Source organism: Lepisosteus platostomus, chromosome 7 (genome assembly GCF_059453375.1).
Source record: "Lepisosteus platostomus isolate fLepPlt1 chromosome 7, fLepPlt1.hap1, whole genome shotgun sequence".
In the NCBI taxonomy this organism is placed as follows: Eukaryota; Metazoa; Chordata; class Actinopteri; order Semionotiformes; family Lepisosteidae; genus Lepisosteus; species Lepisosteus platostomus.
The window spans coordinates 52841663-52860527 of NC_142617.1; the positions used below are offsets into that span (position 1 = coordinate 52841663).

Sequence of the window (18865 nt, forward strand, 5' to 3'; positions counted from 1 at the left end):
GCTCCACTCCACTGCCCAACCCAGTCCACTGCCACAGGAGGACACTGCACAGTCTAGGCCTCAAAAGTGTGACATCACTTCTGTAGCATGCCTGGTGCCAGTGAGTCCTGTTACACAAGACTTTATTAGACCCAAAACGCCTAATCAATCCACTGAAGCAAATGTGTCTACCAGCAACTTGTACTTCGGTAACCACTGCACTGGAGAAATGCCTGGCTTAATACTGGGTGAGATACATAAGAAAGCAATCTGTTTGCATTCTAGAGGAAATCTGTAATCTCCATTGCCCACATGACCACTACAAACCTTGATATACTAGGTCCATTGAGTATAACATGGTGATTGTCAAGGACAACTGTCAGGGTGCCCTTCTCCATATGTTTTAAATTACCCACTGTAATAATGTTAACCACAAGCAAAATATGGAGTGGTATTTGTTACAGAATATACGTTTTTGTAAATGTACAAGGTTTAAATTGAGTGCACTGTGTTTATTTGTTCTCCAGCCTGATCATTACATCACTTCTGGAGAGTGAATGCATTTAAAATAGTAATATGATGACTTTATGATATGTCAGAAGGAAAAAAAACAACAACAAGGATTCCACTCAGTGGAATATCTGCACAATAATACGGATTCATCTCATAATAACGCAAACCTGCCCATTTCTGTAGTGTTTCTGGAAAGTCAGTTAAGCTTTGCGAAAGAACCACAAGGGGGAGCTATTTCACTTGGCCAAGTGATAACTTCTGATCGTTACGCCGATAGAAAATCATTCTGTTCTGAACATCCCCCCAGGGAATTGTGGAGGCAGTAGATGAAAGATCCTATTGAAGATAGAAGCGTCTCTTCGCTGCCCCTGTTGTCTAACTCCAGTCTTAATAGGGTAGTAATAACCTTAAAAAAGTAAGGGTTGGGTAACATGTCTCATGGGGTGAGGTTGAACATTGCAAGGAAACGAATTTGCAATATTTTAACAAAGCCTCAGAGAATTCTCACAGTATGAGTTTTATTTTCTTATTCTCGTCTCTGGGAATCTGAAAATGTGGATTTGGGATCATTGGGCAGTTTGGGATGGTGGGAAAAATAACATTCATAAGGTATATACTGCATATGAGAGGAGCTTCAAGCTTTAGATCAGCACAGGTTGCCTTCATCAAAATTGCTCTAGCTAGTGATATTTAATTTACTGAACCCACTGGTAGGCATTAACATCTTTAATCCTAAGGATCAGAGAGCTCCCAGAGACACTGCTGCTTAATTATCCCAACTGCATATGGAGTTAGGGCTCAAAATGAGCAGTCATAACTAAGGTGAACAAAGAATGTGATTAATTAAAAACAAAGTATAAACTGTTTAGCTCAGTAAGGCAAATGTCTTTTCTATGTGCTTAGTCAAGTCTGAAGTGCAGAGCTGTGAGTTAAACAATTGAAGTTCTCACACATTAGCTGTACATCTGGATGTGTATATAATGAGGCCTGTCTAGCAATATTTTCATGTTGAAATTTAAATTAAAACATCAGTTAAAGTCTACACAATGAAGAGAAATGATGCTACAATATTTAACTGCTGGGGGTAAACTTTTCTTTTGCCAGACTGAAAAACTAAGCAAGACATTTTCTCTTTGAATGAGGAAACTGAAGATGTTAGAAAAAAAGCGAAAGATATATTAATATAAAGAAGCACAGAAACAAATGTAAAGTTCAGAATCCACCAGGGTAACTGGACTAAATCAGAGACTGTACTCTTATTCACAAGAGTGATCTGCAACAAGGGAAACCAAAAGTCATTAAGCAGCACATGTATGCATTTGTCACCAGCTGTGGCCTGGGTATGTGTCTAGTGTATTTTAACACGACTTGACCAGAGCTTTAAATTGGTCTCATAATTTAACATCTGGCAGACACTGCATTTGCGACAGAAATAAGGGCCAACTTGCCATCTCATCTCTTCGTGTTCCCCTTTATTCAACCAGACAACCTGCCACATGTGAAAATTAATTTAGTAACATTCTGTTCCCAGGTTTTTTACCATACTGGTCCTAGGAGGAGAAGAAGAAAAACTGTGTTTGCAATGAAAGAATATTTTTATTGCAAATGAGATAATGTTGGTTCCATACCAGCTGATCAATGTGTGTTTGCCTGTTGTCTGGTTGTCTGTTTGATAAAATATGGTAATAAAAACAAATTTACACTAACAGTTAAATTTCAAATCACACTGATATATGTATAAACCATTGTACATACAGTAAAACATTAAAATACAGGCGTGTTTTCAAAGCTTTTTTTTTGTTAATAACGACACACTACGGTATAAACATTTGTCAGGGTGTTTTTCAAGAGTGAGTTTAAGGTAATTCTCAAGTTATGCTTGTTGTGTAATATCTGCATATTCACTTGTAACCTGGGGAATAACACAAATAAAATTGCAAATTGAAAATTTTAATATACACATTTTCCTTTTGATTGAACGTAGTACTTCAATGCAACAATAAACTGTTAAATTCTTTTTAAAAAGTATTTTCATGTTGCTGCCATTCCAGAGTCCACAAAAGACCTGTTACAGTAATAAAGTGCGCTTTCTAATTAACAGATAATTTTTTTTCAAGAAAAACAATTGTGATGATGGGTAAATGTGACCTTTTACCTTATATCACCTTACTCTCGTTAAACGACACCCTCCCCACCATCACCCAACACACACACAAACACATACTCCCTGACACTTAGGAGTCACCTCGCAGGCGGGGCTAGACGTTTAATAAAAGGGGATTCGGTTTTTCAGAGACCAGCAGATAACCCGAGAGTGTCTGGGGCGTAGGCACACTGACCCAACCAAACTCTGGGCTTCTCTACGTTCTGTTTCAGCACCGACAAGAGTACTTCGGTGCCTCAAGTGCGCCTCGTTTCAGCACTATGGAGAGCTCTAGCCTTATGATGAGTTTGCTGTGTGCCAGCCTCGTGTTGGTCCTTTGCTATGGACAGTCCTCTAGAGAACTATCCACGGAGGAATTCGCAGCCAAGAAATCTCCGTCTTCTACAGAGAAGGAACTGGTAAGAACGTTGTTTAAATGGTTTCTCATTACTTTGAAAAGTTCTGTTTGTGCACTGCTTACATAAACTCCATATCATTTAACGTATATAGTTGCTAAAGTATATAGTTCTAAAGAAGATTCTTTGTTTTTGGAAGATTTGTTTGAAATCTTTGTTTAACGTTCATGGTTGGCGTTCACCATTTCAAACGTATAAGAGCATACTTGTTATTGTCCAATAAACGGACGGCTTTGTCTCTGTATTGCTGACTGTCATGAACTTTCCTGTTTAAGGTGCCGCAAAGGGTTTCGCTGTAAATTAAAGTTTTTATAACAACTCCAGGTGTTTTAACTTCAGTAACGTGTTTAATTGTTGATTAACTGGAAAATGGACACATTTTAATCGTCAGAATGTTAAATCAGCTTAATTTTCCATTAGCTATGCGATCGTAAATCTGGTAGAATTAAAGTCGTTCTTTGCTAACACTGATGAGTTCTTACAACAAAGAAAAACGGTATATTGCGGTTATGATATTAACTGGTGATTCAGAGGTGTGAATCGCAGTTTAGCAGACCCGTATGTTCTTTACTCTCACAGGTGGAGGCGATGGAGGAACTTCTGGGGAAAGTCCAGAGCAGATTTCCTTCCTACGAGAAGAAAGCGGCCACCATTCCTATGGTATTTTAATCATTGCCTTTGACTGCATATATTACAACAATTCAAGACTTACCTGCGCTTGTTAAGTTCTGCTTCCTCGTATTCTTAATTTTCAGCGACGATAGCTACAGTATGTATCATATATGTATGTATATTTATCATTATTATTGGTAGAAGGAACATCAGTAATATCAAATTTAGAGAAATGAACTCTAATTTGTTAAAGACAATTCCTCTGTCTTTTTCCTTTCAGATTTTTTTCCTGTAAATTAGAACCCATGACCTCACTGATAATGCCCATTATGCTCTTTACATACGCTAATTGGGGAAGCTTATTTTACAATAGGACTTCTTCATTCAAGACTGGGTTTAATTTCACCAAAGCTGAAGTTACTGAGACAGAACTGACAACCAATTAGTAAAGTCAACAGGGAAGCAGGCAGAGGGAGTACGTGTACAGTACTAACCCTTGGAAAAGCTGTGACCCACAGGCATGAAGACTATAAAAAACAGAACAGATAAAGGAGACAATGTTTAATTAGCTGCAAAGGTCTGGTAAACACCCTTCGCTTCAAATGTCACTTTAATTAAGTGGTCTTGGGGATAGAATTACATATTATTCACTATTTGGCTTTTAACCTTCAATGCAAAAATATTTTTTTACACAGTGTCCTAGTTAAAGTGTATGTACTCATTAAACACATTCTTTACCGACACTATTCATCATGAGCAAATAATTTAAAGTCTGGTACTCTTAAATTTAATTTTATGGTGTTTATTCAACTCTGGGAATTCAGGAACTTTTTTTAATTGTCCAATGCAGTCGCCTCCTGTGTCCTTTGAGGAGGACCGTTATAGGAATCATCCATATTTCTTAAAACAGGATGAAAAAGGATCATGCAGTCATGGAAGAGACCCACCTTCACTTCAAACCTGCCATGTTAACACCCCAAATTTGATTTGATCTCATCTTGTTTTATTAAAGAAATAGAAATAACATAAAAATTAAACATCCTGACGGCTGGTTTAGAACCCAGATAAGGTTAACGGGAAGTACTGTTTCACTGCTACTGAACACTGTGATACTAGCAGGTTTGCCCTGACATTGGACCCCTTATACTTTTCTCTGCCTGGGACACCAATTGTTGTATTTTTCTGTAAGAGGCCAAAACATGGGAAAAACCCAAATATTAAGATTAAACTTCAGACAGTCTGACATGTCCACAGACAATATCAGCTTCCTGTTATTGTACCACTGACCAATTATGCCGACAGAAGCAGTTTGAGAATGCTAACCAGCGCCCAGCGTGGGAGATACATATCTAGTCTTCTTTCTCTGTCTGTTTCTGTACAGTGTGATGTCGGAGATCGCTGTGCACTGAGGCAAGGTCCCAGGATTGGGAAGCTGTGCGACTGTGCCAGGGGGAGCATCTGCAACTCTTTCCTCCTCAAGTGCATCTAGATACCCTCTTCTCCAGCGCCCCTAGAGGAAAAGGCCAGAACTGCATCTGAAACACAGCCAGCCTGCCTGATATCCATTCACCATCACCTGCAGTGCTGAACACTGTAGGATCCATTCATACAGTGATCATAACACAAGTGCTATGTGCTAATGACTGTGTTCTCTGTCTATGTGCTAATGACTGTGTGCGTTTTTTGTCTGATTTTCTAAAGCTGAAACATGCTATTACTGTATATTCCTTTTACATTTATTTGATGTATGCTTTAAAAAAACAGGTAGCATTAAATTGATATAATACATGCATGAAATTATTGTATGTGTGTGGAAATGAAATTCCTTGGCTAAAAATAAAAATGCATTGCTAATCTCAACTGAGCTTGATGTTCAGAAGTGTTTGTTTTTTTAAAGAATAAAACACATGTATTTAAGAGATTACTTTATTGGCCATATACAACTTCTTGTATTGGGAATGTCTCTTCACATACCCCAGCTTGCTCTCCATGAGACACACAGACAGGGAGAGAAGCTTGGGGTCAGAGTGCAGGGTCAGCCATTTATACAGCATCCCTGGACCAGTTGGGATTAAGGGCCTTGCTCAGGGTTCCAACGGAGCAGGATTCTCTGCTGGCTATGGGATACAAACCGGCAACCTTCCAGCCACAGGCGCAGATCCTTAGCCACAGAGCCACCACACTGCCCCAGCCACTGCACCGCCCCATATATTATTATAACCTGAATGAGGATTTGTTCTCAATTAAGCATCTTAGTTATACTTTTTACCAGACTGCTGTATTTCCTATCAGGGGTTTTGAAGTCTAGGGGTTATTCTACGTCCAAAGTCAAGACATTTACAGATCAGTCACAGCAAAGCTTTGAGATAAATAAAGTACAATAGCCAAAGCAGATATTATTAATACACAAAGCCAGTGTCCATCCTAGTAATCTTGACAGCCAGCGCATATCTTAGAATTATTTCATTTTGACTGGACATTATGACAGCCTCAAATTCCTTTCGAATTTAATAGATTGAGTTACAAAAAACAATCTTGGACAAAGACGTAGAGAAGCTATAATGATTCTGGGTCATTTTTTCTTGTAAAATACATGTGAAGAGAGACATTCACCGAAGCAAACATAGAGCGGAGTTTTAAACAAATGAGCACAGTGTGCATACGAACACTTTGCATTAAGGCAAAAGAGTGCCATGCTTTTTAACACTTTCACACAGCTGTGGTGAACAGAACTGTTTTAGAGTTTAATTAGATCAAGCAAGTGGAAAGGGAAGGTTCTGCAGATCTCAAGGAATCCAGTTGCAACCATGATGAATAAAGACTCCTGCACATTCTCACATACAAATGCTTATGCAAAGCAAACAGTCACTATGTACAGTAATTCAGATAAAGAATCAAGGGAGTTACATTTCCAAATAAAAAAGAATCTCTTGAACATTTTATAACGAGGACTCTAATCTATGAGGTAGGTAGAAATCAGCAGGTTTCAAAAGACTACAGGCATCTTATATATATTTAATTGTGAGATTTAATGTGATGGTTTAATTAGATCTCTTCGTGCCTCATGACTCTCCAAGCTTTTTTCTACCAATGTTTTTAACCCAAATTACATAATATTAAAGGAAACCTTTAGAGATTATACTCAGCAATACTTTCAACTGTATTAAGTTGAAGAGAGAGAGGGATTAAACAGCAACCATGTTTTTTCTCACTATGTAAAAAGCAATGCCTTGGCTAGTCTGATGGAGTAAATCACCATTCCCTATACAGTATATCCCTTCCAAGGTCAAAGAAGAAGAATCAGCAGAGAATGCAGGTTATGTCAGGAACGTACAGTATGTATGTTTGTGTATTAATGCCTACTGTATGTAGTCATTGAAGGCAGAATCAGATGATATTCCACTGTTTTCCTGTCACCTGTCTGATCAGTTGTTGTAGTTGTCAGCACTCAGTCTGCCTCCTCTGTCTAGCATTACTAGGCTGACATGTACTGACAATGCATCTCCTCAGGTGACAAGACAGTAAGGCTGAGTGCAGACTGACAGGAGTCCTTGAACTCTCCAGTGTGCAGCAACAAACCCAAGCAGGAATGTCAGGCATCCTGTGTGAACGACATAATGATTTGCATTGTATTCCCCAAAGGTTGTGATTTGATAGTCTTTTCTGTTTCAAAAGGTTTTGTTGAGGCTAACATTTGTTTTCAATTTTCCATGCTTTAAAAAGCTGTGGTTGCGAATTCAATAGAATCCATTCCTTTTATTATCTACAATTCAGTAGTTTGGTAAAACTTTAATTAATGTGGAGAAGAGGCGTAATTCAAAGAGTGAGCTTTATTGGGATTATCTCACCTGGCTGAGGAGAACAACAACTCTTCTGTAAGGACTGAACTGTTGGAACCCCCATTTAATGAGGAATGAGCCAGAGAGCCGCTGCAAGAGAGAAGATTGGATGGAGAGAGGGAAGAAAAAAACAAATGTGCAAATGAGAAAGCAAGAAGAGATGTATTTATACATAGGTAGATAAAAGTAGGCAAAGTTAGATTTGGACCACACCCAAAAATTTTGTTTAAAGTTTTGTTGAATACATAATTGAAGGCAAACAGGCTGGACCTGACATGTATGTTTCTGCAGATCGGCAAACAGCAGTTAACAGTGTTGTGAGGTCAAATACATTGGGAATTTAGGATTGCTCTTCATCAGTAAGATAGCATCTATGGCAGTAGTTTTGAATGAAAACTACTGAATTTAATCATATGCAGTAGATCTCAGTTCAGTTCTGCTCAGCACTCAAGGACTTGATTTGGAAATTATTGAACATTTCATTGATCTGGAAACACGATACAGGAATCGAAGTTTTCTTAAACCTTTTCATCTGACCTACTGTGAAGTTGGATCTTATGTAAAATCTATTGCTGTTGTAGCGGCAATGCTTATCACTAAGCCAGAATTAAGTGTTGCCGTGCTTTCCTAAATGAGGCTCCATCTCTCTTCCTCATCTCTGTGGTGCAGCCTGATAATCTATTGCTCTGTATCCAGGCAGAATGTTATATGTTTTATATGCACAATTTATATATTTATAAATGTATCACGTGTATTGAATCTGTGTGTGTGCGTGGCTGATCGATTGATTTTCTAATAGCCATAAAGAATCACCTCGCGGTTACTGCTACAATTAATAAATTGTCCCAGTAAATTCACAAACCTCCTACACTGTTTTTATACAGAACTTCTTTATCTTTTTTTGTTTTCCCAATGTGATATATTGAAACGTCAGAAAAGTTACAGTACAAATGAGAAGATGGGCATTTTGACCTAGCTTGCTTGTTTGGTTGCTAGTACATTTCATGATGAAATGTACTGAAATTCCTTTCAGACCAGACTTCAGACCAAGAGTGTGGTTACTATTCTTTGTACTGCCTCTAAAGCAGTAATATTATTGAAAATGTACTCTATATTCCAGACTTGATCTAAGTAATGTATTGGCTAATCTTAATATAATGTTCATTGATTTGAATTCATAATCAATTAACAACTTGTTAGACATGTAACTTGTTACCATGATACCACCCATGTGATATTTCAAACTGAAGTTTTTCCCTCCTGTATGTAATATCTTGTTGATAATCACGTTAAAGATGACAGTTGTCTTCCAGTACTGAATGTTATCTCATTTTAAGTGAGTGTTATTTAGTATTTCTTGTGCTGACACTAAACCCTTTGCAACTCTATTCGTGTTATATCGACAAATATGTACTCACTAAAAGAGTACTCGCTTTAGTAGAGTCCAGATCATTGATCGTTAAGTCCAGATCATATGGATTAAGGGGTGTTGGTCTTATAACTGATTCTGGAAGAGAAACCTGCCCTTTATCCCTGAAAGTTACTTTTCAAAGACATATTTCAAAAGGGCTAAAGAAATACAGACCAGCTAAGGTAATTAAATAGTAAATAGAACCTGCATGTGTAATTGACATCTATTTTTGGCATCAAAATACAGTAAGTACTGACACAGAGATGTGTAGATATTTTAGCCACAATTTCCAAAAGAGAAAAGCAGAACCTCAAAGGCTTAATAAAAATATTTAACATGAAAAGATCAATAAGCTTCTGTGAACTTTAATCAGTTGTTTTTTATAGACTGAAGTTGAAAATGAGGCAATTACAAGATGTTGAATGGTGAGTTGTGCAGCCCCGAGTCTCCGGCAGACAAATACCTGCTTTCACTAAGTGAGTAATTGCTTGTCACTCTTTGACATCTGGTGCTCATTTATATCTATCTGAGTACAGCCCACACAAGGCCAGGATCTGTGGGCTGGATAGAGCAGATTGGAATCCTCTGTCTTCACATTAGTCCCACACAAAGCATGAACCAGACTTCCTGATCTCTCACAGCATAGTGTCACAAAACCACAAGCTGCAGTACTTACACAGGATGTCTCAGGTCCCGGAAACACGACTAGCCCTAGTGCTCTCCCACTGCGGGAAAACGCGAGAGGAGAAGGAAAGCTGCACCAGCAAATCTAAAATCTGTCCTGGACTTTACAGAAAGAAGCTGATTTTACTGATGATGCATCTTCATTTCTGCCATCCAGTAATGGCATGGAAAGTACAGTGTTGAATGAATACATTACCATTTCAGTTTTCAGTCAAACAATAATAAATAAAAACCCATTAAAATAATTATAAAAATCCTCCTCCAAGTTGGGGAGGTTGACGTAAAGTGAAGTCAGGTAAGAGGTCTATTTTAAAAACAGGCCATTAATTCTTTAGTGTTCAGGATAATTCCTTGCATTTATATCGTACATTTCATCCCAGAAGGTCTCAAAGTACTTCACATATAGGAGACAACCCACTTCTCTCACCACTGAAATGCAGATATCCTGGTTTTACACATGACAGCCATTATGTGCCTGTAGCCCCAGTACACAGATCGTCCTGTACACTGTGTGTACACTACACAGACAAAAAGTAGCACGGCATCTTTAATGACCAGGTAGAGAGGATTTCAGTGCAATATTTCATCCAAAGGATGGCACTTGCTACAGCACAGTGTCCACAGTCACCTTGCATGGGTTTGTAAATTATGGTCTAGAGCAAAGAGGGCCACCTACATGTCCAGTAGCACCACTTACAAAAAGAACATGGTTTTCATTAGAAGTCTCCCATCCTAGCATTAACCAGGCTCTTGATCTTCTTAATTTCTGGAATATGACAACATCGGGCTACATGGCAGTATTGCTACTGTCAAAGAAAGTAAAGAACTGTCCACTGCAGCACAATCTGAAGAATCACATGACCTCAGAACTAATATCGAAAATCTACACAGCCATAAAAACCTTTACACAGGAATAAATCTGGCTATCTTTCATTTCAAGGTCTGTCTTTGTCTTACCCCAGTAACACATATTAAGCACCTCATGTTCTGCTGGTGTAACAGAAAATCATTTCAATTCATAATGCAAGCGCTCAATCAATAGTACTATATCTTTATTGCCTAATTTCACAGTGATTACATTTTTATTGGCCTAGAGCAGTGCAGAGGACCAAAAGAATGTTTAGATTTCTAAGGACTGTCAATCGTATATCAACAGAAGACATTCCAAGATGCATTAACATAATACTTTATTCCATAATAAAAAATTAAGTCCATAATGATTGAAATCCTTAGTTCATTATGTAGGTCTGACCCTGTTCAGTCATGTGATAGAACATCCTAGGGGTACAATGTCACCCTAGCAGAGATGCCATACAGGTAGACCCGTATTACATCACTAATTTTGCGTTGAGCTGAACTGGGGACTTAACAAACCCAAGCAGGAATGTCAGGCCTCCTGTGTGAACGACATAATGATTTGCATTGTCACAGTATGTTTCTCTTCCATATCTTTCATAAAAATCTGATGCTACTGTACTGTGATCGGAGCTTGGAAGGACAAAGCACTGTCATTGTCTTGACTACCATTTATGTGTCTGTTGTATATTCCTTGTGATGCCTCATTTAAATTGATATTTCCTTATTTGGTTAACATTCTGAGAAGGAAATTCTTCCTTGATAAATTCAGCTCCTGACAGAGAGCAGCATAAGCAGCCTGCTGAGGAGGAAAAGAAAAATAAGATGATGAAGATGATGAAGAAGAAGCTGTTGTCAAAGTTCAAATTGAAGAAGGTGAAAAACTGAGCTTGGAAAAGTCAAAGTCAAAGAAGATGTGGTGAACTCAATTGTATCGTATACCATACCCTTTCCAAAGTAAAGCCATGGGACAGGTATGCAAACTGAACAATTAACTGTCGTAAATGAGCAAACGTTTGTACTGTATACACAAACAGCTCTCTACTTGCCACAAAAGTTATTCTTCTGATGATCCTGTATGCAGAGAGACAGGGGAGCCGTGTACAACTGTTTGTCTTCCTCTTCCTTGGCATGTGAAGCATACTGTACCTTGGGACTCATACACACCATTCCACTTCTTAATATATGTAACGCTATTCCTTCGTCCCTGTCAATATCAGGGACTAGGAAAACATGCACTTTATTTAAATAACTATTTAACTAATTAATTAAATGTACACATATTCTCACTCCATTTATATCACAGAACCCAGCACACTAGGACAGTAGGGACCATACCGTGGCACCAAAAGACAATAAAACAGTACAACCCTCCCAGTTTACACTGCAGTGTGCACTACAGACTCCACAGAGTCTCAGACAGGTGGTGAAACTGGTGATGCGCAGTTTCATCTAGCCACAAAATGAGAAGGGACAACTGTACTTTGTGCAAAAGTGCCCAAGGTGGTGGTGGTGTGATATCTTAATGCATCATTTTACATATATTTTTATACAGTATATTATATTTTGATTGGTGGGTAATCATGATTATTGTTTAACTTTTTATTTTGGAAGTAGATTTAAATAAAACTAATACATATATGAAATAATAATATATGAAATTTTAAAAAATCACACAGAAAGGGAAACAATTTGAAAGACAAGGAAATGTATCTGACTGTCGTCCCTGTTGCACTGGGAAAATATGCTCTAGCTGTCTGTCTTTCTGTAAGAACAATTCCTGAGAATGAAGGCTACCCAATGTGATTTTAAAGAGATCTCAGTCACTTGTAAAGTATATTTTTGAATACAGTTAAACTCATGAACAGAGATGTTATGTATGAAGGGTGACAGCAGCATTGAATTGTCATTGAAAAGGTGTATGGATGGTTATTTTGACAAACCTTAAAGCACAAATCCTAAAGGCTTCTGGATGGATAAGCTGTGAGTAAGTTCTGTGTGGGCGTTTCATTACTTGATATGTTCTATAAAACCTAAATATGGGCCAGAAGTAATATTACCTGGGGAGAAAAGAAGACTTTGAGCTGATTTGACAATTTTAAACCCCTGAAGGTTATTCTGTTCCTTATATATAACAGAACCATTTTTTTGGTAATTCCAGTGAATTACTTAATTGAACCACAAATTAAGTCCACGACCAGTTACCTCAAGGTACTCTGTATAAAGCAGTTGTTAATAATGCAGGCATCAATTAGAGGCAAAGTCAATAAACTACACAGTACTTATTCTTTAGAAATATGGTTCAGGAACTGGAGCTTAATTAACTCCTGAAGTATGGTTCTTTATTAACAGTACACATTCAAACAGCAATGTAAACCCACTTCTGTATTATATTAAAAATACATGTAAATAAAATGCCAGATATATCATTTTAATTTAATAAAGTAGTAATATCAAAATTAAAAATGTTAATGGATATCATTAATCACTGAACTTCTTTGAACTGTTTTATGATGGCTCTAAATCTTTATCTCACAGCCCTAATGAAGGTTTATCTTAGTAAATTGTCCGTTGGACTTTTTCCATGATTTTATAGGAGTTTTACAGCAATTTCCTATATTTTCAAAGTGTTTTCACCATGGTTTCCTGCACTGGATCACATATATACCAGTGATTATAAAAAATAACAGTAATTATTACCACTGTAACAAAATATTCCTTTACTAAACATTTAAGTTGGCATGTCATGGTATTCCAGAGGTCCATTATAGCAAACTAAGGTGAAAAACATGGTCAAAACACAGTAAAAGCAATGAAACAGGTTTGAAGATACAATGGCACATCTATGAAGTCTCTTATAAAGGCACTTTAATATGAACCTGCACTGGTTGTAAAGTAGAAGGGAAGGGGGAAAGTGTGGTGACACGTCTCCCCAGCTTCTTTAAAACACTCCCTTGGTGTGTCTGCCTCTAAATCAGACCAATACATTATAGGCCATAGCAAAGCCGTTCTTAAAGCACTTAGCTTTGGATTTCAAGAGCTGTTATCACACTATAAAGCTATTCCCTGAGAAACAGAACACAACCTTTGTCTTTTAAAGATTCACAGTACATTTTCAAAAATTAGAAACAAATCTTTGTTGTATATACTCTACACAATATAGCATATACAGTCCAGTCTTATAATGTAAAGAGTACTTAAACAAAACAACAGAATCTATAAGACAACAATTTGGGAGTTTTATCAAATCCCTTCATGGTTTTTCAGGGTGTGAATGTCTTAATATTGTAAACAACATGCAGAATACAGTGGTTTTAAGCAAGATTTGATACCAACTTGATATGTTTAGTCTTACAGTTGGTGCAGTCTGTCTTTTAACTTTCAGTCTTTTAAGCAGTTTCCTAGTCAATCTCTGTGTTTTCTGGCAGGCTGAGCAAAAGAGACACATTGCCATCCTTCTCTGTGACCTGTCTTGAGGCGCTGGCGTCTGTATGAAATCAATACTCGCCTCCACTTTCCTGGGTGAACATTCTCTGTCCATTAAGACTCTGACAAATCTTCCTCTGTGCCAACAGATTTGCACTCAGTTAAAATCTTGTTTTGTGTTGGGTGAGTGGTGAGGTCTCTCCGTTTAGGACTGAGAGCAGTGGAAACTGAGATTGCTGGTCACCTGTGCTAGAAATGAACTCAGACTAGGGTTATAATTTCCACTCGGATGCTTCCCATCTAACCAATGCCCCTGACACATTGCTGTCTGTTGTGTGATTCTTATTTATGTCTTTCATCTTTGTGCTTTGGCAGAATGTACTGATCCAACAATGTATAAGGTGGTGGAGCTCCTGTTAAACTGAAAATTGGGGCCGGCTTTTTTAAATCATAGACATCCTGGAAATAAAATCAAGTTTTTCGTGAAAACTACAACTTTGAGATCAACAAATGTCCTATAAAGATTGCTTTACAGGTATTGCTCTTACCAACACAACATCACCATTCTGAAAATAAGATTTATGAAGAACAGCTCTTACTCTTGTTTTCTGATTAACTATGATAAAAATGAGCAGAATATTATTTTGCCAGTAGAGGCTTTTCTTTTTAAATTTTCAAACTATAACTAAAACTCTAAAAGAATTCAGAATTTATATGAATTTTTCAGAATTCATATGAAACATACAGGACAGTGATTTACTCTAATGTCTTGAGACTGAACTTTTCATCTTGGTCATACAGTAAGTCTATGACAAATAAACAAATCCTAGAATATTACTTGAGGTTTTTATAATTTTAAATAATACACTCTATGCAGACTGCAGTAATTAAAAATTGAAACTATCTCTAATAATGATTCATTAAGCATACTAAGGTAACACAAGTTTATTAATTATGATGTACAAGCGTTTCTTATAATGAAAGTAATTTACAAGAATGCTATTACTTTGTTAATTAAGGCAGAATGCAGATGAATTTCTAATGCATATGGGGTGTGCGTGATTTTCCTTGGTCTTATTTCCCATTACCAACAGAGGTTTTAACTCTTAGCAGCCTGGATATTGCCAGGACAAAGCACTATTCTCAAAACAACGAGCTCCTAGAGGATGGTTTATGAAATATTTCTGGACTGAAGAATGTAACTCAGCTCAAGTATTAAAAGCTAAGACGTCAAGCACCAAATTAACAGGTGTGCACATTAACTCACCTCCTCTTAGACACCTCTGTGTGAGGTGTGTGAAGGGAAAGTGAAGGTAATCAGATCACAAGGTGTTAATTTATAAAGTCACTAAAGGGACTGTAGACAGAAGCTGTGAATACTATTCTACAGCATTAATTCCCAGTTCTCAATAGTCCACAAGCATGATTAAAAGTAGGGATTAAGAGCTAAAGGTATATTAAACCTCAGCTGATATTATGTGTTGTCAGAGTCTGAAATGTTGAGTAATAATGCACTGAAAGGTGTGGGTGTACCTCTTTTAGCAGCAGGTTGATAGGGATGTTCACATCATTCAGAATGCCTGCCACTTACGGTGCATTAACACAAATGGGCATTATCAATTGGTAAAGTGGAAGGGCATTTAATAATCTATTGTACAATTTCAGGGAGCCTTTTATGAGATTAATCTATACAAAAATAAAAGCAAGCCAAATACAAAAAGCTTTATTTTTTTAAATCTTGGTGTAGTGAAAAATAATTTGTCTGGTTGGTGCTTCTGTCTTCATGCAAGAGAGCAGGATTAAACTCAACACTTCCAAAGACATTCGAGTGGTGTTTTAAAAATTCTCTGCACTCTCCAGTGCATAAAAGCAGAGGGCTTATTTTGGTTATCATGAGACATGGAGCGTACAGCAAAAGAAACAATATTGCTAAATGGATCATAATCTCTTCCTTTAAAGTAAAAGCTGTACTTAATGTGCAGGTTCAAAACTTTCTAACACAGTGTTACTATCTTGTTTGGTTTTTAGTAGCTAATTGATTCAAGGATCAATTTCTTGAAAGAAGAGACAGTATCGGCTTTGAAAAGTTTCCATTTGTTGACCCCTGGATCAAGTCCATTGCTGATTCTGAATGATTCAATAGGGTTTACTTTATTGATGCCTTGGAAGATTTTGAATACTTCAAGATGGTCTCCTCTTTTTATTGCTACCTTATGTTGCCTATAAGACAAAAATAATGTCTCAAAATAAACACATAAGACTTATTCATAGGCAATTTCTTCATGCTCAGTGTTTTCCAGTTTGTATTTCTAGTTTACATTTTTGTTACTTGCTTGTTATACTCAGCGCTTGTCTACGATGTCATCTGCCAGGTTGTTGCTAGTCCTGAATTTTGTCTAACCTTTTTTAAAACTTCCTTTGCATCTTCTACACCATTTTTCTAATTCTGATATTTTGGTATCATCTGTAAATTTATGGAGTTAACTACTGTATATATACACACACCAGAATTTAGATAACTAATTAAAATTAGGAAGAACAGAGCTCCTAATACAGATCCCTGTGCTTTCCTGATAATTCCATCACTCCAATAAATTCACATATTACCTAAATTCTCCTTTTCCTATTCACCAACAAGTGTATTAATAGAGATGTAATCTTTTTTGAGAAACCTCATTATAAGTATATCATGTCATACTCTGTTTAGATCCACTACTGCTATTATTTGTTCGAAGAACTCTAAGAACTTATTTTTCTAAATCCTTGCTGATACCCCCTGGAAACCTATCACCTCACAGTTTGGAGTTTAGAGATTTGACCACTATTCTACACCATACACTTCACCCAGTCAAATGGCATTATCAGAACTCTGAAACAAGGTAGAAATTGCCCCTTTTACCACATCCAGAAGTCTAATGACATCTGTGTAGTCTCTCACAGCCTTACAGTGAACAGCATTTAGTGCAGCTATCTGCAATGTCAAGGGCTACATGTCTCTCCTATTTTCATCTGTTCGAACCTCCCTGCCATGAGTTCCTCTCGCTGTTGGAAAGATGATTATGCATGACCTGCTCATGAAGATGACACTGCAGGGTGTTGGAAAGAACATGCAGCTGTAGCATCAGCATGATACTAGTGATACTAGCTCCACATCCCACTTCGCCTTGGCCTGCCTTATTGCATTTGCACTCTTTCTCATGTTTGCAAAATGCCCTCCATCTCCAAAAAAATCAATAGCTCATTTTCTTAGAAAACAGCTTAGGGGCATCACTAAGTGCATGCCTGTGATTTCTTATCTGTTTTCAATTGCCTGTCTCGTATTGTAACATAATGTCAAGTTAAAATAATAGCATTGTGCTAGTTCTACTGAGCCTATAAAGCTCAGGTTAGTCATCTTTCAGTATATCAGAGTAAGTTCTTAAAGTGGCTTTAAGAACATAACGAGAAACCTGCTGTGTTTTCTTACAGCAGCCCAGAGTTCTACCCCCCTCAACTGACGCACACACCAGGGGTCAGAAGTCACACAATGAGTTACTATAGCCCAGTACACTTAACACTTTGCAACTGACCACACTGCAGCCCAATACTGTAATACTAAATTTTCAACAAAAAGATCAGAGTCCAACAATGTACTCTAATATTAAGCTACCCAAAAGACTCTAAAATTGAATTGCTGAACATGTTGCAGCCAGCTCTCTAATACTCTCAATACCAGAACTGAACACTGAACTGCTGAACACTGAACATTACTTCACTTTGGGGTTTCAAGACCATGACGGTGATTGCCTAACATTTTTCACATTCTAACAGCATGTTAGTAGAAATAAATGCATCGCCTTAAAAAAACAACAAAAAGCAAACACCTACAGTATATACAGTAAATGTGGAAAAATAGGATTGTACTGCCACGTTGTGGTCAACTCTGGGTGTACAGGAAAAAGTTGTATGGATCCTCTTTAACTGTGCATCTACTGGCCAGTTCTAGTCTAAAACGAATTGATAACGAAAAGAAGTCTAACCTAAACTAACAAATAACGCTTCCTCACAATCTTAGTACAATAACACTGATCAAAATGAATACCCCATCTAGTATTTTAAATCCCAAGTAAATGTTATTAGGGTTTCCTTCAGTGATATACTGTACATATATATATATAAAACTTTCAAATGTATTAAAACAGATTCGAAATATCATCTACACCACCAATTGAAAGAAAACCAGTTTGACTTAAAGAAAAAACATTTCAAAACGATTTGACACTTCCATAAGATTGGGTTATGTGATCATGCTGGGCGGATGGCTAAGGTTACAGAGACAATAACACGCGTCTCATGTTTCTACTCAACTCTCCACCTGGGATGAAATCTTGGAAAATGTGCAGATGTTGGACATTTGTGTTTGCTAACAGAACAAACCATCAAACACAAACATCAGAGTGAAACATCAGTAAAAACATTCTCAGCATAAACCTACCGTCTGTGTAAGATCAGAGAATGTCATCTGGATTTGACAAACCTGACAAAATCAAGCAGACTCAAAGTTACTGTAAACTCCATTGTTCTGGAATCAGAATGTGAGATGGATGGAATGGCTGAAGGACACCCATCAATCTCCAGCCTCCCTCCCCTAAATTTGTTTAACAGGTGGGATGAAAAAAAAGGCACTCACACATTTGAGAAGAAAATAAGTTAAATGGAATCACATGTCAAATACTAAAAACTGAAGTTTCAAAGCTTTTATAGCTTGCTGTTGAGTCAGGGAGCTATTTCTGTTTACTGTGGCAGGTTCTATTTAAAAGATAAGTGTATTTTACAGCTCACTTGGCTGATGCACTATAAGGTGCTCTCTGCTTACTCACCAAACTTTGGGTTTCTTGTCCGCCCCACTGTAGTTTCAGTTTTTGGAAAGGCTTACTATTTTTAACCAGCAATAGCGGATAGTGCTTTAAGCACTTTAACACCTACTGAAAAGAAGATGCTGAATCAC

The 18865-nt window shown here is 37.3% G+C and overlaps 1 protein-coding gene across 1 annotated transcript; it reads left to right on the plus strand.

Moving 5' to 3' along the window:
- Positions 1-2779: 2779 nt before the first annotated feature.
- On the plus strand, positions 2780-5527 carry cartl (cocaine- and amphetamine-regulated transcript-like). The gene is made up of 3 exons (XM_088641958.1): positions 2780-3054; positions 3631-3711; positions 5045-5527. Exons 1-3 carry the CDS (start codon positions 2917-2919, stop codon positions 5150-5152), a joined length of 327 nt encoding a protein of 108 aa, XP_088498084.1. The 5' UTR covers positions 2780-2916; the 3' UTR covers positions 5153-5527.
- Positions 5528-18865: the final 13338 nt, after the last annotated feature.

Coding starts and splice junctions, on each gene's coding strand:
- cartl (XM_088641958.1), top strand. CDS start 2,917: ATGGAGAGCTCTAGCCTTATGATGAGTTTGCTGTGTGCCAGCCTCGTG. Junction 3,055..3,630: donor CTTCTACAGAGAAGGAACTG/GTAAGAACGTTG, acceptor TTACTCTCACAG/GTGGAGGCGATGGAGGAACT. Junction 3,712..5,044: donor AAGCGGCCACCATTCCTATG/GTATTTTAATCA, acceptor GTTTCTGTACAG/TGTGATGTCGGAGATCGCTG.